General features: G+C 38.9%; 1 protein-coding gene across 5 annotated transcripts in view; it reads right to left on the reverse strand.

Annotated features, from left to right (window-relative positions):
• The window catches only part of FCHO2 (FCH and mu domain containing endocytic adaptor 2), a 234,000-nt gene that overhangs the window by 174,316 nt on the left and 32,106 nt on the right, over positions 1 to 27,578 (reverse strand). For all 5 annotated transcript variants that reach the window (XM_048849328.2, XM_048849325.2, XM_048849326.2 and 2 more), the window contains exons 2-5: positions 26,409 to 26,500; positions 10,246 to 10,320; positions 5,768 to 5,909; positions 5,523 to 5,675 (exon numbers count right to left, since the gene is read on the reverse strand). In XM_048849328.2, the coding sequence (XP_048705285.2) occupies positions 5,523 to 5,675; positions 5,768 to 5,909; positions 10,246 to 10,320; positions 26,409 to 26,500 (462 nt within the window). The remainder of the gene's footprint in view (positions 1 to 5,522; positions 5,676 to 5,767; positions 5,910 to 10,245; positions 10,321 to 26,408; positions 26,501 to 27,578) is intronic.

Genomic DNA, 27,578 nt, shown 5'->3' on the forward strand with positions numbered 1-27,578 from the left:
ATATCCCTACTGCTATATTCTTATTATTAGAGCATGGAATTTCTATCCATTGAGATTCTATGGTACAGTTTGATTCATTTACGATTTTTACTTCATTTGATTCTATGCTTTCTTTCACATATAATGCCATTCCCCCACCAGCATGACCCGTTCTGTCCTTCTGATATATTTTGTACCCTGGTATTACTATATCCTATTTGGTTAGCCTCATTCCACCAAGTTTCTGTGATGACTATTATATCAATAAAAAGAAAAGGAGTACTTGTGGCACCTTAAAGACTAACCAATTTATTTGAGCGTAAGCTTTCGTGAGCTACAGCTCACTTCATCGGATGCAGTGAGCTGAAGATCATGAAAGCTTACGCTCAAATAAATTGGTTAGTCTCTAAGGTGCCACAAGTACTCCTTTTCTTTTTGCGAATACAGATTAACACGGCTGCTACTCTGAAACCTATTATATCAATATCCTCATTTAATACGAGGCACTCTAGTTCACTCATTTGATGTTTTAGACTTCTAGCATTGGTATATAAGCACTTTAAAAACTTGTCTCCTTTTAGCTGTCTGCCATTACACAATGTAATTGAATGGGACTCTTATTTGACTCTTTCTGATCAGTTCCTGCCTGTATTTTATCATTTTCCATCCTTTCAGCCTCATTAGGACACAAAGATTCTCTATCAATACCAAAAGAATTAAAGCCAGAATGTCCTCAAGAAAAAGATGGTTACATTCTGTGTGCTGATTCGAAAACAAGACTGAAAACTGAGGAGGACAGTCTACCGTAAACCCCAGTTCAGTCAGGGGAAGTAGCAGCCAGGGCTCCAAAGGAAAAGAAATGAAGTGTATGCCTACACAGCAATCAATCGATAAAGCAAGCAAGCAAGCCATGGCTGCAAGTCTCAGTGCACCAGTCAACTGACTCAGGTGCGTGTTGCACATCTAAAAATCGCCGTGTACACATTTTGGCTCAGCCTGAGCCCAGGCTCTGAAACCTGGTGACAGGAGAGGGTCTCACAGCCCAGGCTCCAGCCCTAGCCCAAACATCTTCACAGTCATTTTTAGTACTGTAGCACGAGCCCAAGCTCTGGCTCGGAGACTCGTTATGTGGGCCTTTTTTTTGCTGTGCAGATGTACCCTAAGGGTACTGGGGCTTTCCAGCTTTGCCAAAGCTCTGTGGTATAGACAGAAATTTCTCCACTCTGAGGAATCATGGCTGGCAGAAATGGCACTCAACACGCTCTCCTACACATCAAGAAAACAGACACGACTGTACTGGAATTAAAGAGGGTAGAAATGGGATGCACCAGTCCCGCCTATGGTTGCCAGTTTTGGTTGAATGTATTCCTAGAGGTTTCATCACATGACAATCTTTAATTCAAGATTAATCTTTAATTCCTGAAACTCCAGGACAATCCTGGATGGGTGGCAACCCCAGCCCTAGCCCCTTCCCACTCCTGACACACAATTAATCCCTTGACCCATGTTTCATTAATCCCTGCCTTAGTATCTTCACAAGCCATTGGCAAAGAGAGGAAGGGGACATTCCTGCCCTCCACTTCCCAAATACCCTTCTGTACCTGCAGTATTAAAAACTCACAATATTCCATAAACAAACACTTGATTTAAAAAAAATTAAGGTTAAGTGTGAAATCTCCCCAATGCAAATCCTTAAAAAGCAAGGAAATGTCAAGTTAGAAGACTTTTAAACTAAGACTTATTTTATTAAATTTAAAAAACGAATTAAACTTGAAACAGCAGATAATACATTAACAGTCTAAATACTGCAGCTATGGTTTATAATACAGATGAAAATCAAGGTTCTTTATCCCATAACTATGTATGAACTAAGCACAGGAAGAGCAATTTGTGCTTTGAAGAGGGAAAACTTAACTACTTTGTGAAACTTACTGAGGAAAATTACTGAACAAATGAATAGCAAATAATCAAACATCTTTAGAGTTCTAAAAGCAGGATGTTTGCATGTGTGTACAAACACACTTACTCAGCAATTGTTGGGACTCCATTTGGTAAATTTACAGTAACTAAAAACTTGGCTGTCGGTCAAAAAAATATCGTAAAGTCATTACAAATGAAGAAGTTCAGGAAGTTTGTGCTAACATAACAGGGAGCAAGATGAAACCATAACAGAAGCTAGTACTAAGATTTTAGTGTCAGATAGTTGCTTAAGGTTACCCGATTTTGTAATAAGATTTTTCAAATACTTTCCTTTCAGATGCCTCAGTACAATATCTGTTCAATGTTTGATTGTACAATGAACTTTTAGTAGATACCCACTATTGCACCACAGAGGAGCACATTACTTGTCTTCTGATAACAACTGTTTCCCTATGTTTGTGATATAAAGATATATTCTGTCCTGTTAAGGTGGTCAGAGACCACTCTATCCAGAGTTGACTGGTACAACCTTTGGTAACATGTCTCTGAAGTGTTTTGAGTGCGTACTCTTAAGTAAAATGGAATCAAAGAGAACATAATAAAGGCAGAGTTGGTAGCTCCTAATGGGAGCACTGTTTCATGCAGCTGTGTATTTAGCCAATGCCTGAACAGTCACTAGTGTTTAGTGAACATTTGGAGAGTTTTCAGAGGAACAGCCGTGTTAGTCTGTATTCGCAAAAAGAAAAGGAGTACTTGTGGCACCTTAGAGACTAACCAATTTATTTGAGCATGAGCTTTCGTGAGCTACAGCTCACTTCATCAGATGTGTGCCAAATGACGACCTTTGCTTGAATCATCCACCCATACAACTTTCTCAACTCACAAACTAGACATTACACAGCTTGAGTGTTCTGAGTCTAAGTGTACAAGACATTTCCACAGACATGTAACCCTCCTGGACACTAGATCTTATCTATTCTGCTATAATATACCTTGAAACCTTTAAGTCCTTTCATCGAGCCTTTGATGAGCGCATCAACTAAATTTGCCCTCCTGCAGTGTTCCAGTCTACCTAGGTAAACTATGGTTTTTCCCTCCTAGGTTCCTGGGCTGCGGCAGAAGCTAGGAAAGGAGATGTCCTGGTTCAAGTGAAAAGACTAGGACAAGCTCAAAGGACAATTTTGTCATCAGTGAAAATCTAAGGTGAGAGGCCAGCCAGCAATCCTATTTGCTGAAGCAAAGGGATAGTCAGCAAGAAAACCACACTGAAGGTGAGAAAATTCTAGTTCAATAAGTGGAGGGCCTCAAATAGTCAAACAATGATTCACATAATCACTGTAGAACGAGGTTAACACTCCAGAGTTAAAAACAGGGGATCTGAATGGAGGCAGCGAAATATCACAACTTTCAAGAAACAAAACAGGTGAAAGGATCTCACTGTCCCCCAATCCAATCACTTTTTTAGGATGCTAAATCACAACATTTGGGCTTCTTTAGAGCTGGGAGCTAGTCCCTTGTAAATGTATCATAGTCCATCTAGCAGAGATCATTTGGCCTGCACAAGGCAAGAGAAAACTGCCTGCACCAAATGGTAGGCAAAGGAGGTACTCTTTTTGCATGAATAAAATACCATCAAGGCTACCCTGTCCGAGATACTCCTAAAGGAGTTATGGTGTCTTGCCACAGACCAGGGCCAAAAGATTTTGGGTTTCTAGATCCAGATGCTGGTGTCTGCCAAAAAAGTGGTGGGACAGAAGAAGAGGGACCTTGTTCCCTTGGGACAGGATTAAGAGATCCATGTATCAAAAACTTCTTGATCATTTTGGAGCAACAAGAATTAGTCTGGGAATTGCAGACTACCTCTTGATTGTCCAGAGGAAAAGATAGAAGGGAAAGATGGAAGGGAAGACAAACTAAGGAAAACTCCATGGAATGGTAAATCCATCCTTTGAAAAGTCAGTAGATTTCTCCTTCCTCTGCAGCAGACACAATCAACCGACACTCTTATTTTGTTTTTTTTAAATTGAGATCAGATCCATGCCCAGGTTTCTCCTCCTTTCAACATCAGCGACCCCACAGCCAGGAGCACTTCTGATCTACTGAATGAGTCCACTGTGTAGTTAAGTGGGTGGGTGGTGGAGATATTTTACCGAAAGGAGGCTCACCTCAGCCCATGAGAACATGAAAGTGGACCTTCCTCAACAAGTTTAGGGCATATCTACACTGCAATGAAAAGCCTGCAGCACCAAGTGTCAGACCACAGGTCAATTCACTCTGGCTTGTGGGGCTTGGGCTGCAGGTCTCAAAATGCCAGTGAAGACGTTCCTGCTCTGGATGGACCCTGGGCTCTGAAACCCAGCAAGGGGAGGAGGGCCTTGGAGCCCGGGATCTAGCCCAAACGGAAACATCTATATTGTTATTTTTAGTCCCAAAGCCTGAGCCAATTGACCTGGGTTCTGAGATTCAGTGCTGCAGGTTTTTTTTTGCAATATAGATACAACTTATGTCTCCAGTTGCCACCTTGGCGTTACTGCTGTGTTGTGAAATTCTGAGTATGTGTCTTCCTTTGATTAAGTCCTGAAACATTAACAGGCCTAGCATGACTGCCACAATTCAAAAGTGATGATACAAAGCTTTGTCTTCCTTTGAACCAACTGAGAGCACAAATAGGCTCTCCACCCTGTCAGACTTCACATTTGTGGTAAACTGGATTCTACTTTGGGTCCTAGAAGAGGGAAATTTATCCTCAGTATGCATTGTTCTCCAGAGACGAGGTTATCCAATGTCATCTACTATTCAATTTCTCACTAGCTGGAAAGGTAAACCAGTACCTCTCTTTGTTTCAAATATCTAGGATTCATAATAGACTAATAACTACATAACAGAACTTAAACAGTTTAATACCTCTTCAAGCCATTTCAGTATAAATGGTATCTTTGGCCAGGCCAGTTTTTTCCAAACTGGAACAGAATTAAAAATCTACCCTTTCATCCTCATTTCATTCTCACAGAAAAAAATTAAATTGTTAAAGAAAAACAGGAAAATTGCTTAGGAGGTCATTAGTATCTTAGACAATGAAGCTAAAAGAAAAATGAATGAATGTTTTCTATCAGTAACTTTCTGATTGTATCCAGGCATTAGGATAATAGTAAATAACTACTTATATCAGACTAACGCAAAAAGTGTATTTAACTAAGCAAATAGAAGCACAGTCTCAACTCATGTATTTTAAAATAAGGAAATTTGGTATTTACATATTTGACTGCACTCAATTTAATAAAAGGACGTAGTAGGTGCTGAAAAGATTATATCCAATTTCAGTGAATACCAACAAAAAACCCCCCTCAAAACTGCATGATGTGTTTAAACTACAAACATAGTTTGCACAACATTTAACAGTGAAGAATTCAATTAATCAAGAGACAAGGCATTGAGAAAATACTAGTTACTAACAGCTACTCACTGTTTCACATGAAACAGGAAAGATTACACTTATCTATTGCAATTTTTGATGTTGAATATTTCTCTTGAAGTAATAATAATGAGCCAGCTCACAAAATGCATCATAAATTACTAAACAATTTGACAAAACACTGCATTTAAATAAGACTTTGCAAAATTACCTTGTCAATTTCTCTTTGTGTTGCTCCTTCCTTTTTCGAACGTTCTTGTTCCACACACTTAGTATTATAGTTCTCTTTTGATTTCTGTAGGGCCTGAATGATACTTTGAATGTTTTGCACTGCTTCCAAAGTTCCTGAAACTTCTTCTTTAGTCTGTCAAATATTACATACTTGTCAAAAATGACCAGTTTAATATTTTAATTATAACAAGTAACTGAAAACACACAAAATGGAGAGTGAGTAACCTTTTTATGAGCTTTGATTTGTTCATCTCCATACTTCTGCACTTCTTTTATTAGCTCTTGTAATTTCCGGACAAGCTCCAAGTGACAGCTTGCTACTTTTTCTGTTGATATTTTGAAAACATCCCAAACCGGAGCAAATGTCCTAAAAATAAAGGTTACAGGGAAGAGAAACATTATTTAATGTTGAATTCAATTTTTTTCTTTTTAAAACCAGCTACAATTTTATAATAGAACCCTGAGGTATTGATGATATGCTTATAAAGTGCACTCTCCTCTAAGACTAATGATATAAAAATGGCACATTCTTATTCAAATCCATTCCTTTTCCTATTCAAAGTCCTCCCTACTAACTTCAAAGACAAAATTAAATGTTTACTGCTTTTTACTCCTGTTAACCATGCACAGTCAACATAAATAAAACAGAACAGAATCAAGCTTACTAAGTCTTATATCTTGTACTTACGATGGACAAGTTCCAGTCCGTTATACCCGCGTAAACCCACTGAATAATAGAATTGAACAGATGTTACTAATCATACTGGTGATATTGCAAGTAAAACATCCATGTGGACTCAGAGCCAGATTGAACATGCGAGGCTGGCTGTTTTCAGAGCAGAACCTCACTAAGGATGGGACGAGACTTTTAGATGCTTATAAAGCAGAAAAATTACCTGTTTGGCTGAAACCTCATGCTTGATCTTAGCCTATAGCAAAAAATTTTGGGAAATCACAGGAAAATCTTTTTTCATTATCAGATAACTTGAAAAGCTCAAAAGAAAACCCTTGTTTTAATATACTTGGCAAAAATAACATTTAAGTTTAAGATCTTATATTCAGTGGCTTAGACTTTCTAAAACAGCCTTCTGGACTGAAATTTCTCAAGCCTGTTCTGAGGCAGATTTTTTTTTCTTTTAGATATCTTTAAAATCATAGTCCATATTAATGATGCGGTGATGATCAGAGACTGAAATAAATGCAGGCAAAGTTTGATGAAATAACTGAAAAAATTTATCTCTCTCATTAAGAAAATAAGGAATTAAATACAAACACTACAGTAGTACCATGTTAAGATTGCAGTACTAAAAAGGAGATTCAGAATTAATGTTCAAGTCCGTTAGTGTATCCCTGCAAATATGCATTATAATATTCTTTCCCTCTACAACAGCTTCCCTCATCTCCCAACGCATAGCCGAGAGCCTCTCCTGTCATGGAGTTGGGGAAGTAGCTATGAGCAGGGTCTTCAGACATTTACGGCTACATTTCCCCTCTCCTTCCACTTTTGTTTTTTCTTCCTGACTGAGGCTGAATCTATTTCTGTAAGGAGGAAGGAAAATATCTTGGGTAATCAGTACAAGTTAGCTATGGCACCAGGACAGACTAAGCATTAGGTGCTTGTTATAGGGCAAGGGGGATTTTAATTAACACATTCTATATTTCTGACAATTTGCAGTCTTTGTTGTTTGTTTCTGTTCATCCTACCTTTTCCGACTATCAACTCTCTGGAGCATGGATCAACATATACTCTCATATATTCATATATACTCTCAAACAAACCTTCTTAACTTTTGCCATCTTAAAATTCAAAAAAAGTACTGTTGTATTACAAATGTCATACTTGAACACTGAACATGACATCTACAGTGACTCTTGCCAAATGATATTTCTAAAGATAATGTAATATCAAGCTGAAATCGTTTTGTTTTTTTTTTTAAAACTTTTAAGAATAGATTCACTGGCACACGAGAGCACCACAAATAAGGTAGAGAGCATTGCCAAGTTAAGTTGCATTTACAGTTACAAGGATCTTGTTCTGTTTTGTTAGTATGGTGCCTAGCACAATACGGTCTTTACCTGATAGGATCTTTATGTAATACTATTGTACAACTACAAATACACTCCCACAATCATCACCCAGCAAAACACAATATAATATAATTGAAAGGAAATATTTTCTTCAATATATTCCAAGATAAAAATCTACATTAAGATGTGATTTAATGCATATAAAAGTGTCTGCAAACCCTGGTTAAATTGATTTTTATAGTTCTCCCTCTTTATGGCATCACTACAGGGAAGAGTTAAGGTTGTTCGGTGTCTTAATTGCACATTCAAACCTTACACCATGTTAAGGTTTCTTCTGAGTGTAAACTTTAACTGAATTTCCTAGGTTTGTAATGGTTGGTTTTGGGATAATTACAACACCTCTAATGTTTTTTACCCTGAACATACTGATATATACTGTCAAACATAGCACCTTAACTTTTTTCTCTCATCTCGGAGTTTTTAAAAAGTATTAAAAATGTCATGTTTGATGTCATAAATATAAAGGGAAGGGTAAACACCTTTAAATCCCTCCTGGACAGAGGAAAAACCCTTTCACCTGTAAAGGGTTAAGAAGCTAGGATAACCTCATTGGCACCTGACCAAAATTACCAATGAGGAGACAAGAAACTTTCAAAGCTGGAGGGGGGAGAAACAAAGGTTCTCTCTGTCTGTGTGATGCTTTTGCAGGGAACAGAAAAGGAATGAAGTCTTAGAACTTAGTAAGTAATCTAGCTAGATAGGCGTTAGATTCTGTTTTGTTTAAATGGCTGATAAAATAAGCTGTGCTGAATGGAATGTCTATTCCTGTTTTTCTGTCTTTTTGTAACTTAAGGTTTTGCTTAAAGGGATTCTCTATATTTTGAATCTGATTACCCTATAAGGTATTTACTATCCTGATTTTATAGCGGTGATTCTTTTACTTTTTTTCTTCAATTAAAATTCTTCTTTTAAGAACCTGATTGCTTTTTCATTGTTCTTAAGATCCAAGGGTTTGGGTCTGTGTTCACCTATGCAAATTGGTGAGGATTTTTATCAAGCCTTCCCCAGGAAAGGAGGTGTAGGGTTTGGGGAGGATTGTGGGGGGAAAGACGTTTCCAAGCGGGCTCTTTCCCTGTTATATATTTGTTAGACGCTTGGTGGTGGCAGCAATAAAGTCCAAGGGCAAAAGGTAAAATAGTTTGTACCTTGGGGAGTTTTAACCTAAGCTGGTAAAAATAAGCTTAGGGGGTTTTCATGCAGGTCCCCACATCTGTACCCTAGAGTTCAGAGTGGGGAAGGAACCTTGACACTTGATCAATCAACATGACACCTACAGTGAATCTTGCCATGTGATCTAAGTTCCCTCTAAGCTGCCTGGCCGCGCAGCAGACTATCAAGGGCTGCGCAGGTGTGCAGTGGGGAGAGGCCCCGGCCGGCGAGAGGCTCCTCGCCCCGGGCTGCTGCAGCAAGAGAGGGCCGGAGGGAGTCCTCTCTCCCCGCCACAACCCGCACCCCAAATCCTTCATCACTGCCCCACCCCAGAGCCCGCACCTCAACCCTCTGCCCTACCCCTGAGCCCCCTCCCACAATCCGAACCCCTCAGCCTCACCCCCACCACACATCACCTCCATATTGATGCACATAACAAAATGAATTCTGCACATGGATGTAAAAATATACAGGGAACATTGCATGTGATATTTCTACAGATGGTGTAATATCAAGCATAAATCATTGCAAACTTTTTTTTAACTTTTAAGAACAGATTCACTGGCACACAAGAGCAGCACAAATAACCTAGAGAGCACTGCCCTGTTAAGCTGTATTTATAGTTACTTTGCATGCAAAGCAGCCAAAATGTATTGGTGATTCTGTCCAATTTTATCACACCACTGTCTCATCACAACCAACAGAATTGTTGCAAGCAAATTAGCTATAAAAAGGAAGGATGGTGATTGGTTGAGTTACCTTTGACAACACAATGGACCCACTTAATAATTAACTGATCTATTAATCTGACCCTGTCTCTAGCTAAATAACAATTAGATACAACTATTAATTTAATTTCAACTTAATTTCCTAAATACAGCCTATGCACAAGATTTCAATGAATTCTACCTATATGGAAGGGCTGAAGACTGTTTTTCTGTTACTAAGATAATTCAGGACAAAGAAAATACTTACACAGATGCTACATTTCTTATAGGATGCACTTTTAATTTAATTTAATTTTCTGAAAATTCAATCTGTACTCAGAGAGTACCTGCTGTAACATTCGGGAAGAACTGTTGTATTTTTCATACATAACAAAGAGCCTGAATCCCTGCTTTAAGTACAAAATGGAATTCAACCTTAATTATAGAGCCACAACAGCCAGCTCCATAACTGTTCCTCCAGTAAGACTGTATGAGCAAATGGACTTGTGAACCATTTTATATTTAAACTGAACCTTTTTCTATAATCCTTTTTTCATATAGCCATGTGGATTTTAGAACTGGTGCATAATCATGTAATTAAAAGCCTTATTGTGATACAATGCATTTTAAAAGATTCCAGAGTTAAGGCTGTTACTAGAACTTTAATTTTGTTAATGCAACGTTCAGGTTAAAATCTTAATTGCATAAATGTTGCATACAGGGATTAATAATTTTGCTTTTATACACTTATTAACTTACCCAAGCTGTGTGTAATTGCTTGCTGATTTGGCTAGCTTTGTCATTGACCTTGAATATACCTCCTCTATTGTAGCCCTGTTAAAAACAAAACATACAAAATCCCTAATGTTAAGTAATCCAAATCACAATCAAAGCTATTAGGATCCATGAACATATATGCTTTAAAGGTACAGTAAAGGAAACTCAGCTTACCATGTATTATTTTAAAATGACAAAGGCAGTGTTTTCAATGTACCCTCATAAAATCCACCACCAACTTAGATTTTGTGTGCTAAAAGTCAGACATGGTGAATAGTGTGGCAGAATGATGCTTACAAACACAGCAGAAACTCAGCTCTTATGAGCTCTTTATCAAACTGTCTCAAGAGCTTCACAATAAGGTGGGAAGGGGAAGCCATTCTGCCTTCATACACTGCTGGATGATTTGCCAAAGGCTGTTTTAGTACTATAAATTTCTGATCTACAGAGTAGTGCAATTGTAACACATGCTTTTACAAGATACTTAACAACACTCAAATAGACAAATACTAAATATAAACAAAGCAATCACATTGATTGGTGAAGTAAGTTGCACTAAAAAGGTATTTAAAAGTGAAATTTTAAGAACGGGCTCATCTTCTAAGATCCCTCTGTACCGCTAGAATGGCATACTGTGATTTTAAGTGTTGTTTGGATTTGGAGTAACAGTATGATAGGAATAATGTCACTGTGGTATTTAGCGTGCTTTTGTTTGAATGACCTAGAAATATTTTTAGAGAAGCTCATCTGCACATACTGAATTCTCTTCCACCCTCATTTTCCGAGTTAATTTCCTTTGAAACCAAGTAAGCCTCATAAGAGCTGACATTTTTTATTTTCCTACTTATTAGATAAATTGTTAAAATTTTGAAATTTTGTGGGGGAGATTATAGAATTTTCCAACCCAGTTGTCTTGATTGTAGCTGTTCACTGCTGAAGTGGTGGTTTCTGATTTTCCCTTGTACTGGGACTTTTTAGGCAAAGGCATTTCCTTTGGTAATACGAGACCAAGGAAGAAGTAATCACTTGAGAAATTTCACTAGAAAGCATAAAGATCAATCTATTCAACTCCCAGTAAGATGACTAAGGAGGAGAAGACTCTGTATATGAGTTTCCCTCTGTCTCATCCCTACCCTCCAAAACAAAAATCCAGCCTAGACTCAGTTTTTATCTAATTGTGATAGGGAAGGGGCTACATTAAATACATTTTATAATTCAAATAAAACAATGGGTCAAAAACTTGATCTTTTACCTAGGATTAAAAATATTACAAGATCTGTAGAACATTGTAGGAGGCATCACTGGAACATTAAAAACAGATCAGCAGATATCTTTCTAAGAAAACACTGCTATGAGTAAGAGCTTGGATTGTCATTTTAAAGGAAAGGGCTTCAAGAGATCATTTTATCACTGTGTGTGTTTATTAAGAAGAAATTTAAAATATCAAATTTGAAACTAAAATAGAAAAGGCTTTTCACTTACAAACATGTTAGTTTAAAAAAGATTTTTTTGAAATACTTTAAGAGTCACCAAGTTAACGTTACCTGATGTGACATGGGAAACACAAAGGAGTATATTTTCATGAAATCTAAAAACTTTATGTATTAGAAATTTGCCAGTTTAATATCGGATTGTTTATGCATAGCACATCCAATCACTGCACGTTTTCCTTTTTGATGTTTCTGCTCTTCTATTAATTGTATGGCTGAAGAATTTGTCCTTGATTATTCCACATTAGAAAGGACAGGTCTACAATATAAACTTACATCACTATAACTATGTCGCTTAGGGGCATGAAAAAAATCTACACCCTTGAAAGATGCAGTTATACCAACCTAACCCCCGATGTAGACAGCACTATGTCAACATAGCTACCGCCTCTTGCGGAAGTGGATTAACTATGCGGTGTAGTAGCATCTTCACTAAAGCACTGCAGCTTTTTAAGTATAGACCTGCCCAAAGATAATTAAAATGTGTGTTTACGTATTTTTATACAAGGCTAGCCTTACCGTGAAGCGAACTGAGGCAGCCGCCTCAGGTGCCAGACAGGGGGAGAGGGGGAGGGGCGCCATTGGGACCCAGAGTGCAGAAAATTGTGTCTGCTGCTGGTGCATATGTATTCTCTCTGCTCTAGATGCACAGAGATGGTTGAGTGCTGTGCTGGAGGAAGGAGGGCACAAGAGACATAACAGGCAGGCAGGCAGAAAAGGTGAGAGAGAATAACAGAAAGCAGCAGGACCTACAGGGAGAGAGAGGAGGAGGAGCCTTTTACGTACCTCTCTAGCACCCCCAGAAGCCTGGACTGATTAACACCAGCTTCTCAGGGAGCTTCCTGTTTCCTGCTGTTTCCCTGAACCAACTTGAGGAGAACAGGCAGTCAACTAAAGTAGCAGAAGCCAGTTAGGCCCTTAAGATGCTGATATCTTCCCTCACTCAGGCCCTGCTACCAGCCTGCTTATTTGTCCCCTTCAATTCAGTGTTGAGAGCCACGATAGCTGGCACAGAACAGCAGTCGTGAGTGAAAGAAGAAAATGCCCCTCTGGGGCAGCATTCAGAAAAAGAAAAAGCAAAGGAAGCTTTTCTGTCTAAGCAGGAAGGAGGTCTCCTGAGATACATAGACACAAATGTTCACGGTGAGTCTTCTGGCCCCAATGAGGATGTGAGTGGTGAGGAGATGCCTGATCTTCCATTTAGTCAGAGTGCAGGTGACCTGGCAGCTACTGCAGCATCCATATCTCCATCTTAAATGGATGTAACCATGCACATTCCTGAAGAAAAGTGTAGATCAAAGAAGAGTGTGGTGGAGGCGCAAGAAACAGCTGCTGCTGAGTTTAGTTCCTTAAGTCTAGATGATCCAGGACTGTGGACTCACTTGAGCAGCAGCCTGAGGGACTTCCTTGTACTGCATGGGCCACAGCAAGTGAAAAACTTCATGTTCCCCAAAGACAATGAAAATAGAAGTTTCCATCCAACACATTACTGGCATGAAATCCCCAATGGTGATAAAGTGGAGAGGCCACGGCTTATGTACTCAAAAACCCAGAATGCTGCATACTGTTTTTGTTGAAAACTCTTTCAGTCTAATGTTCCAGACACATTTGGTTCTACAAGAACAAAGGACTGGAAAAATCTGGCTAGAAATCTGTCATGTCATGAGAAGGCAGCAAATTACCAGAGAGCACTCCATAGGTGGAAAGAGCCTGAGATGAGACTAAGGTTAAAGGCCACCATAGATGATCAGCATCAAGAGAAGATTGCATCAGAGTCTCTTTACTGACAAAATGTTCTGAAAAGGCTCACTGCCATTGTGAGAATGCTTACTACTCAAAACCTAGCACTGTGTGGCACTTCAGATCAGTGTTTGTGCCAAACAATGGAAAATTCCTTAAAATTGTGGAGCTGATGGCTGAGTTTTGATGCTGTACTCCAGGAGCATCTAAGAAGAGTCGCCACTCTGACAAAGCTCTGCCCTTGTCTCAGTGGGTCCCACGCTTCCTGGAGGATTTCGCTAGCATCAGAGGTTCACTGTGACCCTCCACGTAGCCCTTCTCTCTCTAGAGGCAAGGGTCACAGCCTATTGAGCCATTTTCATCATAAGCCAGCAAGGGAAGTGAGGAGATGTAACCCTCCCTTGCACAGTCTCTGTTGTCTCCCAGTCTTAGTGATTAATCGGGGAGGGAAGGGGGGCATCCCCAGGCCCACCCTCTACTCCAGGTTCCAGCCCAGGGACCCTATAGTAGCAGCTATGGTAGCTGACATTTTGGAAATAGGACGTGTAAGATTCCCTGGGCCACTTCCCCACAGCAGCCCCCACTTCCTCAATATCTACTTCCCCGTTACCTCAGGGCCTCCTTCCTTGTGTCTGGTATGGTTTGTACTGCTTAGTTCCTCCAACAGCACGGCTTCCTCCTACAGCTCCTGACACACGCACCCAACTGACTAACTGAGAGGCTTTTAACTCGTTTCAGCCAGACCCTAACTGGTCCCAAACAACCTTCCCTGCTTTCTGGAAAGGTCTTAATTGGTCCCAGGTGTCTTAACTGACCTGGAGAAGCTGCCATTATCCTGGTAACAGGGATTTGTTTAGCCTGGGGCTAATATATCTGTCTCCCACTACTTTTCCATAGCCATCTGGCCTTGCCCCGTCATACCACCCAAGAAATGTACACACACCACTACCTTGGAAAAACCATTCAAAATGAGATCATATAGTTACTGGTAACAAAAGTCAAACGGAAGATTGTGGCACATCTGAAGTGGCAACATCAGCAAGATATCACTCTGTTATTCTGGACTGCACACCTGACATCAGCCATATGGAACAAATGACTAATGGTGCGTTTTGTAACAACAACAGAACCTAGTGAAAATGTCCCTGCAATGGTGTCTGCCAGAGAGCATATTCTAGAATTTATTGACATTGATGATATTACAGGAGCTGGTATGACAAAAGTGCTTCCTAAAAAACTGGAAGATACGGGAATTGCGATAGCTGACATGAGAGGTCAGGGCTACAATAATGGTGCCAACATGAGAGGAAAGAACAGAGGAGTGCAGACACGGATCCGAGAGTTAAACCCTCAAGCTTTTTTTGTCACATGCAGTTCTCATTCATTGAACTTGGTGGTCAGTGACGCAGCATCAACTTCTAGTGAGGCTGCTGAATTTTTTAATGTAATTCAAAGCATCTATGTATTTTTCTCTGCATCAACTCATCAATGGCAAATTTTGAAGCAACATCTGGGAACATCCTCTCTGACACAAACCACTGAGCGCCACACGATGGGAAAGTCAAGTGGAGGCGATAAAGTCTATCAAACACCAAATTGGGAAGATAGATGATTCCATAGTTGCCATTATGGAGGATAATGCTATGACAGGAACTGTTCGTGGGAGAACAGTGGCACAGGGAAATGGAATCACCAGAAACATACATAACTTCAAATTTCTGTGTGGCTTAGTGTTGTGGTATGACATACTGTTTGAAATAAATGTTGTAAGCAAGAAACTCCAGGTGTTGACCTTGATATATCTGGAGCAATGGAACAACTGGACAAACCAAAGTCATACTTACAGTCTTACCGGTCAGATGAGGGATTTCAAAACGTTCTGAAGAGTGCAGAGAAGTTGGCAGATGAACTTCACACTGAAACTATTTTCCCACCCATTCAAGAATACAAGAGTCACCGAAGAAGGCATTTTGATTATGAAGCACGGAATAATCCCATAAGAGACCCGAAACAACAATTCAAATTTGAATTATTTAACCAGGTGCTAGATTGTGCAATACAGTCGGTTGAAGAACGTTTCATGGAGCTCAAGGAACACAGTAGTATATTTGGGATGTTGTATGATATTCCAAAGCTCCTCATTATACCTGAAGAAGACCTACACCAGCAATGCAGGGCACTAGAGACAGTGTTGACACATAATGACATACACGATATTGATGAGAGTGATTTAGTTAATGAACTGAAAGCCCTTTCAAGATACATTTCAGCAGGATCAATTACAAAGGCTGTTCTAGAATATGTGTGCACAAATAAGATGACCACCCTCTTTCCAAATGCTTTTGTTGCTCTGTGAATACTTCTAACACTTCCTGTAACAGTTGCCAGTGGAGAATGCAGCTTCTCCACGCTGAAGTTAATAAAAACACATCAACGCTCCACAATGACACAGGAGAGGCTGGTCGGCCTTGCAACCATCTCAATAGAGCATGAGCTTACCCAGACTGTGGACCTTCAGGAAGCAGTTAAAATCTTTGCAACCAAGAAGCCACCACTTTGATTATTCAAACAGATAAAAATGCCAGTGTTTACTATGCAGACAAGAAAAGTTACATTTAATATAAAAAATAAGGGAGGAGGAATGCAAGCCAAATTAGGAAAAAAGCACAGGTTACAGAAAATTTAGATAAATTAGATGTATTCAAGTCAGTAGTGCATGATTAAATTCATTTTAGGACATTGAAGGAACTAATTGAAGCAATTTTGGAACTGTTAGCAATTATCTTCAAGAATTCATGGAGGACAGGTGAGGTCCCATAGGACTGGAGAAAGAGAAACATAGTACTTATCCTTTAAAAGAGAAAAAGAGGATCTGGGGAATTATAGACCTGTCAACCTAAGCTCAATACCTGGAAAGAGAGAGAAACAAATTATTAAGCAATCAATTTGTAAGCAAGTAGAGAACTGCAGGATGATAATTAAAGACAACATGGATTTGTCAAGAACAAGTCACACACCCCAATCTAATTTTCTTTGATGGGTTACTGGACTAGTGGGTGGGGGGTTACCCACAGATAGGATACATCTTGATTTTAGTAAGGCTTTTGACTCAGTCTCACACGACATTATCGTGTCATCATAAGCAAAGTAGACAAATGTGGCCCAGGTGAAATTACTATAAGGTGGGTGCACATTTGGTTGAAAGACTACTCAAGGAGTAGTTGTCAATGATTCACTGCCAAACTGAGAGGACATATCTAATGGAATCCCACAAAGATCTTCCAGGGTCCAGTATTGGTCAATATTTCCATTAATGACCTCGATAGTGGAGTTTGCTTATAAAATCTGTGGATAGTAGCAATCTGGGAGTGATAGCAAACACTTTGGAGGACAGGACTGGAGCTCCAAACGAGCCTGATAACTTGGAGAAATGGTCTGAAATCAATAAGATGAAATTTAGTAAAGACAAGTGAAAAGCACTATATTTAGAAAGGAAAAATAAATACACTGCTACACAACAGGGAATTACTGGCTAGGTAGTAATACTTCTGGCCAGGATTTGGAAGTTATTATGGATCACAAATTGAATACAAGTCAGCACTGTCATGCAGTTGCAAAAAAGACTAATATTATAGGCGTATTAACAGGACTGTCATATGTTTGACATGAGAGGTAATTGTGCCACTCTACTCTGCACTGGTGTGGCCTCAGCTGGAGTAAGTTAAAGAAGTATGGGCTGGATGAATGCACTATAAGGTGGGTAGAAAGTTGGCTAGATTGTCGGGCTCAACGGGTAGCGATCAATGGCTCCATGTCTAGTTGGCAGCCGGTGTCAAGTGGAGTGCCCCAGGGGTCGGTCCTGGGGCCGGTTTTGTTCAATATCTTCATAAATGATCTGGAGGATGGTGTGGATTGCACTCTCAGCAAATTTGCGGATGCTACTAAACTGGGAGGAGTGGTAGATACGCTGGAGGGCAGGGATAGGATACAGGGGGACCTAGACAAATTGGAGGATTGGGCCAAAAGAATTCTGATGAGGTTCAATAAGGATAAGTGCAGGGTCCTACACTTAGGACGGAGGAACCCAATGCACAGCTACAGACTAGGGACCGAATGGCTAGGCAGCAGTTCTGCGGAAAAGGACCTAGGGTGACAGTGGATGAGAAGCTGGATATGAGCCAGCAGTGTGCCCTTGTTGCCAAGAAGGCCAATGGCATTTTGGGATGTATAAGTAGGGGCACAGCGAGCAGATCGAGGGACGTGATCGTCCCGCTCTATTCGGCATTGGTGAGACCTCATCTGGAGTACTGTGTCCAGTTTTGGGCTCCACACTATAAGAAGGATGTGGACAAATTGGAGAGAGTCCGGCGAAGGGCAACAAAAATGATTAGAGGTCTGGAACAAATGACTTATGAGGAGAGGCTCAGGGAACTGGGATTGTTTAGTCTGCAGAAGAGAAGAATGAGGGGGGATTTGATAGCTGCTTTCAACTACCTGAGAGGTGGTTCCAGAGAGGATTGTTCTAGACTATTCTCAGTTGTAGAAGAGGACAGGACAAGGAGTAATGGTCTCAAGTTGCAGTGGGGGAGGTTTAGGTTGGATATTAGGAAAAACTTTTTCACTAGGAGGGTGGTGAAACACTGGAATGCGTTACCTAGGGAGGTGGTAGAATCTCCTTCCTTAGAAGTTTTTAAGGTCAGGCTTGACAAAGCCCTGGCTGGGATGATTTAATTGGGGATTGGTCCTGCTTTGAGCAAGGGATTGGACTAGATGACCTCCTGAGGTCCCTTCCAACCCTGATATTCTATGATTCTAATGTGTCCAGTTTTGGGCACCACCCTATTAGTAAGATGTGAACAAAGTGGAAAGAGTCTCAAGGAGAGCAAGACAAATGGTACAAGATTTAGAAAACCTGACCTGTGAAGAAAGGTTAAAAAAACTGGGGATGTTTAGTCTTGAGAAAAGAGAACGCGGATCTAAAAATAGTGTTCAAATATGTTAAGGGCTGTTATAAAGAGGACAGTGATCATCTGCAAATAGGCTTCCAAGAGAGACTATGAAATCTCAGTTATTGGCGGCTTAAAGGACAGGTTGGACAAACACCTGTCACAGATGGTCTAAGTATACTTGGTCATGCTACAGTGCAGGGGGCTGGACTAAGTGACCTCTCAAGGTCCCTTCCAGCCCTACATTTCTATGATTCTATGACTGCCCAGGAAAAAAGATTAAAGTAGATGTCCGAAGTAATCCACTTTAGGGCTGCCCTTCAGTTCTTTTCACTTACTAAAACTTTAGCAAAGACTCAAATAATGAAGTTGAAAGGCGAAGAGAGCAAATTTATACTGCTATAAGAATTAACTGAATATTGTCAATATAAATCCGAATCTTGGGAACTAGCAGTAACTAGCAACTTGTAACTAGCAGTTACAATCCTGTAAAACAGTGGGTCTGAGTAGGGTTAGTTAAATTATAGGGCAGCTTCCTCAAAATGGATGCCTGATCTAACTGTCTAGTCAAAGTAATGCTGTGTAACTATGTCAGTAGAGTTCCAGGCAGCATCGCCTAGAGATGGAAAGTCTAAATCTGATGGAATTTGTTCAATGAAGGCTGTAGCACATCTGAGACCTTCAAATACCAATATGCATGAAATGTCATAACAAGTTTGTACAAAACAATGATTTATTTATGCAACTCCCAGGTACAAACAGAAGATCCTTCTGCTGGAAGATGGTAAAATGAGATGGCTGCCAGATTAAGCTTGACAGTACTCAAGGACAACCCAGACTTGTTTTTTTTAATTAAAGTTACAATAGTACACATAGGCCTCAAATCAGAATCCAGCTCCATTGTGATAGGAACTGTACAAATGCATGTACAATACAGTCCCCTCCCCAAAAGAGTTTACAATCCAATGTAAGACAAGTTTCAACAAATGTGTGTAACAAACAGAGTGAGAGGACAGAGGAGGAAAACAGTGATTAGATGATGCAGCTGTATAGGCTAGCTAGTGTACTTGAGTCCAATTTGATCAAAAAGTAAAGAAAAACTGCTTAATTTAGTTAGACCATGCTTAACCTGTTTTTCATGTAAACCCTACCATTTTTAACTCATAGCTATTCCTAATTTAAAAAATAAAGCAACTCTGCTTCTGGCTACTTCTAATTGATTTAAATCTAACTTTGGCCTTTTCTAAATTTGTTTTGCTTCTGCTTAATATCCCTTTGCCTACTTTGATTTTGTAAACAACTATTTCAGTTTTCATTTTTATTTTTGTAAATCCTTATACTAATTTTATATGTTTAAATTAAAATATAAAACAAGAATCAGTTCCCTGGTTAATTCCTTTTAACCAAACAAGAATAAACACATTCCCAGTTAATAATGTTACTGGGCCTCATGAAGTATTGAAGGGGAGCCAACAGAACTGCCTTCAGACCCATTATATTTTTGTGCAACTCAAACCCTTCAAAATTCCAGAAACTGTGCACTGTTAGATGGTCTGAACGAGCTCACCGTGGATTGCCTGAGAAAATGGTTATTACGACAGCGAGGTACTGAATAAAACATCTTTGCAGGCATTCTCACACTCTATTCAGTACAAAGAGATTTCTTTTAGGAAATGACTACAGAAGATTAATTTCATCATGTAAAAGATCTAACTGAAGTCTGGCAAACAATTTTATGTAAATGTAGGAAGCCACGAGTCCTAGAAACCAAGAAAATGCTTTAAATATTTTGGATACTTGCCATAAAAATGACAATGTCTGTGAACCAATAAAGTTTACTTTTAAAAAGTGGAACTGACATTTAAAAGGGTAACCGATTGTCATAATAAGTGGAAGTGCACATAATAGGCAAATAACTAAGATAGGACTTTTGTACATTCACCACATCCTGTCCCTATCAGTTCAAACACTGAAAACTTTCAATCCAAAGGTGTTTAGTGCCAGACCCATTTAACTCTGATTGCAACAAATCTGGAATATGATACTACAGAGGAAGAGTGATGAAGGAGACCATTCTATTTCATCAGCAGAAACTATCCTCAAATAAAATCTTGAGATAACTGGTCTTCCCAAAAGAATATTGACGACTTTGTAAACCATCCTCATCTTCCCAAATATTAACTTTTCAGAAACCAAAGGAGTCATATGGGAGGACAGACTGGGTAATTTCAGAGAAGGTTTGAGTAAAGATGAACTCAATAGGTGGGTCAATAATTGAAAATATACACTAAAAGAAAATGTATACTCAATTTAAATGAGACTGTACATTAGTTTTTGTAGCATTTTAATATAGAAAATCATAGAACGTCCATTCCAGATTAAAGAGGAGTCCGGTAGCACCTTAAAGACTAACAGATTTATTTGGGCATAAGCTGAAGAAGTGGGTTTTTTACCCATGAAAACTTATGCCCAAATAAATCTGTTAGTCTTTAAGGTATCACTGGACTCCTCGTTGTTTTTGTGGATACAAACTAACACTGCTACCCCTCTGATACTTGACACCATTCCAGATTGTAATGCTGAAATATCTAAGCACAGTAAAGTGAAGTTAAGGATGATACAATGTCCAGGCCTGTGTATCCTGATTTGATCATTGTAACGTCTTCCTCTGTCCTGACACCCACATTACTCCCTCTCCTATAATTCACTCAAAATTCAACTGCTAAGGTCATCCTTCCTCATCACTTCAGACATGTTATCCCCTCATTCCAAGGGCCTCTGCATGCCTGCTTCCTTTATCTATCTATCTATGCATCTTTTATTATAGTCCCACATTGCTGCCAGTGACACCAACTTTAACCTCACCCAATTTGTATTTTTTTCCCAAAACTGATTTTGCACTTTCTTTATGACTTTATCCATGGAATATCCCTTTTATACATCATCCTATTTCAAGCTCTCCTCATTTCTACCATGATACCAACAAGAAATTATGTTTTTAAGTAGAGAGGCGTTCATTTTAAATGACTGGTTCTCAACCAGGGGTATGCGTACCCCTTGGGGTACATCAATTCATCTAGATATTTGCCTAGTTTTACAACAGGCTACATAAAGTACTGGTGAAGTCAGTACAAACTAAAATTTCACACAATGACTTGTTTATACTGCTGTAAATACTACACACTGAAATGTAAGCACAATATTTATATTCTAATTGATTATATAATTATATAGTAAAAATGAGAAAGCAAGCAATTTTTCAGTAATAGTGTGCAGTAACACTTTTGTATTTTTATGTCTGATTTTGTAAACAAGTCATTTTTAAGTGAGGTGTAACTTGGGGAACGCAAGACAAATCAAGATTCCTGAAAGGGAAACAGTAGTCTGGAAAGGTTGAGAGCCACTGTTTTAAACAATAAATGTCAGCTACCCTCAAAGTATATTTTTTTAGACCTCTTCCACGTCCCTTGGTAGATTCATTGTTTTCTTACATAATAATGTCTTTTGGGACTGTGTTTTCATATATATTTGGAGAGAACATACTAAAATGTGGGCACCAAATGCAATTAAAAAAGAAACAAAGTTTGATTTTAAAAATATTAATATTCCAGGTTTCAGAGTAGCAGCCGTGTTAGTCTGTATTCGCAAAAAGAAAAGGAGTACTTGTGGCACCTTAGAGACCAACAAATTTATTTGAGCATAAGCTTTCGTGAGCTGCAGCTCACTTCATCGGATGCATTCAGTGGAAAATACAGTGGGGAGATTTATGTACATAGAGAACATGAAACAATGGGTGTTACCATACACACTGTAACGAGAGTGATCACTTAAGGTGAGCTATGACTAGTAGGAGACCGGGGGGGGAAAACCTTTTGTAGTGATTATCAAGGTGGGCCATTTCCAGCAGTTGACAAGAACATCTGAGGAACAGTGGGGGGTGTGGGTGGGGAATAAATATGGGGAAATAGTTTGTGTAATGACCTATCCACTCCCAGTCTCTATTCAAGCCTAAATTAATTGTATCCAGTTTGCAAATTAATTCCAATTCAGCAGTCTCTCATTGGAGTCTGTTTTTGAAGTTTTTTTGTTGAAGAATTGCCACTTTTAGGTCTGTAATCAAGTGACCAAAGAAACTGAAGTGTTCTCCGACTGGTTTTTGAACATTATAATTCTTGACGTCTGATTTGTGTCCATTTATTCTTTTACATAGAGACTGTCCAGTTTGACCAATGTACATGGCAGAGGGGAATTGCTGGCACATGATGGCATATATCACATTGGTAGATGTGCAGGTGAACGAGCCTCTGATAGTGATTAGGCCCTATGATGGTGTCCCCTGAATAGATATGCGGACACAGTTGGCAACGGGCTTTGTTGCAAGGAGAGGTTCCTGGGTTAGTGGTTCTGTTGTGTGGTGTGTGATTGCTGGTGAGTATTTGCTTCAGGTTGGGGGGCTGTCTGTAAGCAAGGACTGGCCTGTCTCCCAAGATCTGTGAGAGTGATGGGTTGTCCATCAGGATAGGTTGTAGATCCTTGGTAATGCGTTGGAGAGGTTTTAGTTGGGGGCTGAAGGTGATTGCTAGTGGCGTTCATTTGCTCCAACCCCTCAGACAGAGACAAACACCTACAAGATCTCTATCAAGAATTCTTACAACTACAATACTCACCTGATGAAGTGAAGAAACAGATTGACAGAGCCAGAAGAGTACCCAGAAGTCACTTACTACAGGACAGGCCCAACAAAGAAAACAACAGAACGCCACTAGCCATCACCTTCAGTCCCCAACTAAAACCTCTCGAACGCATCATTACACAAAGTAAAACTATTTCCCCATGTTCATTCCCCCCCCCCCCCCGCCCCCGTTCCTCAGATGTTCTTGTCAACTGCTGGAAATGGCCCACCTTGATTATCACTACAAAAGGTTTTTCCCCCCCGCTCTCCTGCTAGTCATAGCTCACCTTAAGTGATCACTCTCGTTACAGTGTGTATGGTAACACCCATTGTTTCATGTTCTCTATGTACATAAATCTCCCCACTGTATTTTCCACTGAATGCATCCGATGAAGTGAGCTGTAGCTCACAAAAGCTTATGCTCAAATAAATTTGTTGGTCTCTAAGGTGCCACAAGTACTCATTAATATTTCCAATTCTTGCTGCTCTGAGTGCTGTAAGGATCTTAATATAGCAAAAGCACTGCATAATCCACAGCAACATAGACCTAAATTCTGCAGCAAGGACATCCAGCTTCTACAATATTCCAATGGTGCAGAATAAAATGGCTGTGATGCCCTCAAGTAAGCTCAAAATTGGAGGTTTTTATCCAATTTAAAATGGAAATGAATATCAATAAAACATCATTCATGTAATCAATTATTAAGTTTGATTTATTCTGTGTGTTTTCTATGTGCCACAGATCTTTGTAGTGACAACAAAAAAAGTTTCATTGCACAAAATGTCATGGGAATTTGGAAGTTTTGGCAGCTTGGTAAGGAACTTTCAGAGCTTTTGGCACTTGGGAATATGTGGGACCTAGTTTGAGTTGGTGGGATAGGCACAACTGAAAGGGACCACTAAAACATCAGATTTAGAATGTTTTCTTGCTTTGTTACTGTTTTTTTTTTTTTAAACCATAATGGCTTATTTATTTATTTTTTAAACAAACAGATTTTGAGCTCAATTCTGTGGTAAGGACAACAATAATTTTGGATTACACAGGGCATTGATTCAACTTGTCTTCAAAGGAATGCATCTCCCTTTTTTAGGTGCCAAATTTAGAGCTAAAACATAGTTTATTATTTGCTGCTATATGATAGGTTTTTTTAAAACACTTTAAACAATCCTCCTTGAACGTTTACAATTCAAAACACTGAAGCAGGGAAATGCTGCTTTTGTGACAATTATACAGCTTTCCTGCTCATCCGGAAGCTGGCAGTTAGAGACCTCTCTTACCCTATTTTCTGTTAGTATATGAAGAACAGTGGGAAAGAAAATGTCAATGCACTTTTACAGCATTTTGTAGACAATTTTTTTAAGTGAGGCATCAATCAAAGGTGATTATTGATCATTATTTTTACTATGACTTATGTTGCTTGTTATACTATTAGATAAACTATAGAAATTTAGAAATTAATGAACAAAAAATTAATTGAATCAGGTAGATATTTCTATTATGTTTCCTGTTACACTACCTTTTCATGAGTTAAGCTAGTCAAAGATTACTGCCAAATAGTTTGGGTGGGTATTTAAAATGTAAAACTTGCTTTCAAAATTTTTGATTCTGTTAGCATGAATCTAGCTGAGATTGGTAATTCTATTTCTGATCAAGTACCCAATATTTGTCCAAGAAAAAAATTTAAATCAGATTAGCAGTCATGAATTAGCACTGATTAGACACAGCTGACAGTAGGTAATCTTCTTTAACCATCACCCTAATTCTCTCTGGCACTAGGTTTTTTTCCCTGCTTCTAATTTCATAATTAAAAACCAAATGTCATACAAAATAAAGTTATCTTTTCAATCTGAAACTCTCCTTGCTCCAGAAGTGTGTGTTGAAATGGGCCTTTGAAGAACAGTAAGACTCACTTTCCCTTGTGTCAACCTTGATTTTATCATGAAATCTAGCTCCTCTTCTACTGAATTTTCACCTAAGAAAGAATGCTCAAATGAATCTCAATTTTGGTTAAAACTAAGCTTAATTAAGGGAATCGCTGGGAACTGAATGCCTCTAATGATTATATTCTTATGAGTGCATGAGAAACAGTGAAAATGATCAAATCAATCATTTTCCACAATTTGTGTTTTCCTTCTTTACATTATCAAACTACAATAATATTCTTATTAGCGTTTTAAACTTCCTTTAGCTATATCTTGAAATTATTTGGGTCAATTTTTGTTTAAGGTCCTAACTCTGCAATACTTACTTATACAAAACTCTCAATAAAGTCTAATGTTCCTGGAAGAGAATTCTCATAAATACTTACTTTTTAAAAAACAAAAAATTGCCCTTAAATGTAAAGTCCCTTAAGTTTTAAAGTACCCTAAAAAAAACAAAAGATTTAGCATAAGCGTTCCACAAACCTATACTTCTCCAAATAAAAATGTGCCCTTTTGTAAGTTATACAGTATTAAATCTATATTTTTATTAAGAGCTCCTTTCTAAAGTTATTTGATAACAATCTGAATTATAAAATTCTAGTTTGTGCTCTACATTGTGCGTACAAGCAAGAACAAAAAAAAAATCTTTGCCATGAGTCCCATTAATGGTGGAAGATATGATAAAAAAAGCTAGTGTGCATTATGTTTTTGCTGAGCATTTACCCTTGACTATGTAAAAATAGAACATGCACATTTTGTTGGCCTGAGTGTCACGTTGCTAGTCCTGCAGCTCACTCCTGCCAATTCTGAAAATATGGTAGGCACTCTTGTTTATTGGTTATATTTTTTTCCCCACACCCCCATTTACTCTATTTTGATTCCGAGTCTCTTTTTTCTGCTATTTTTTAAATTTGAGAATTTCACTTTATTAGGTATTATACTAGAGCCTGGGGAGGTGTTTGTTCTAACTTTATGAGCAATGATCGTGCTAATCTTTCTTGAACAAATATTGTTTTTACTGCCTAAGAAAAGAAATCAATGGTTTTCTTCAAACAATTAAACAGTACACTAATTTTTTTTTTAAATAGTTGACTCCTGACGCTGAATATTCTGGCATCTCCATCTTTACCCTTCTTAGCTCACTAAGGCAAATGTCAGCTAAATCAAATCCGCAAAGTAGAAATCAAGTAATAACGGAAGCGCAAGAGACAATATGCATTTGTAAGCAGAGTATGCCTAAAGAACCTGGAAGAATATAGCAGAGCCTGTGAAAGCCACAAAAAATATGCATACCATCACATTACACAATCAAACTTTCAAAAGTAAACACACACAGGTATGCTAAGATTCAAAAATAGTAAGGTAAATACTTACCTTTCTCTTATAAAATCTGCTAGATCTTTTGTCGACAGATGTCCATGTTTCATGTTATGATAGAGGACATCAAAGCCATTGTTCCTTTCCCCCTAAAGAATAAAAAGACTTTATAGTTTAATCAAAACTATGAAGCACAACTTATTAAAACAATTATAGAACAAAGTATTGTACCTATACATTGTAATAGTTGATCAAGGAGGATGAAAGTTAAACAAGCTGGCTGTTCCTTATGCTTCAACTTCTGTCCACCAATTGCTTTCTTGATCTGCTCCAACCCAGCTTATTTCCTAACCACTCAATTTCCATTTAACCCAATAGAGAGACAAGGTAGGTGTCCTTCAGCTGTCCTTCAGAAGAGCTCCGTGTAGCTTGAAAGCTTGTCTCTTTCACCAACAGAAGTTGGTCTAATAAAAAAATATTACCTCACCCGCCTTGTATCTCTAGTAGCTTGGGACGAACACAGCTACAAAAACACTGCAAACAATTAACCCAGTAGTCACAAATGAACTCCTTGCCAAGGTATGGCCACTCTTTCATATGCACTTTTTCTATGCTATGTTGAAGACCCTCTTTTCCTTGGGCTTCTGAATCACTGTACCCCCCGCCATCCTAACCTCTCACACCTTGCAAGGTGCTCCTTCAGTACTGCATTCTTTCTCCCTGATCCTCCACCTCTGTTGTTGTTCCCAGAAAGTCTGTCCTTCATCCTCTCTTCTCTTTCCTCTATACACACTCCCTGAATCACCTAATATACTCCCATGGTGTTACTATCTTTGTGTTGATTACCTAAATGTCTCTCTCTAATCCAATCTCTCCCATTCTTTCCAGACTCATCTATCTTCCTGATTTTTCCTCCTGGATGTCTCACCACCACTTCTCAAAACAAACTTGTCAAACACTGAACACTTTCCTTCTGCAGTACCTACCCTTCCCCTCTTCTCCATCACTGTTGACCACTCCACAGTCCTCTTGGTCACTCAAACTGACTTTTCACATTCTTCTTTCCTCAAATTCAGGTCCATGCCAAATTTTGTCACTTCTCCCTCTATAATATTTGGTAAAATGGCTAAAACCATTAATCGCTCTCTTTCATCCCCTACAACCTCCCTTTGCCTATCATCAATTATATTTGCGATATTTAGATTGTAGAGCACTAAGTGACATGGA

Source organism: Caretta caretta, chromosome 5 (genome assembly GCF_965140235.1).
Source record: "Caretta caretta isolate rCarCar2 chromosome 5, rCarCar1.hap1, whole genome shotgun sequence".
NCBI lineage: Eukaryota > Metazoa > Chordata > Testudines > Cheloniidae > Caretta > Caretta caretta.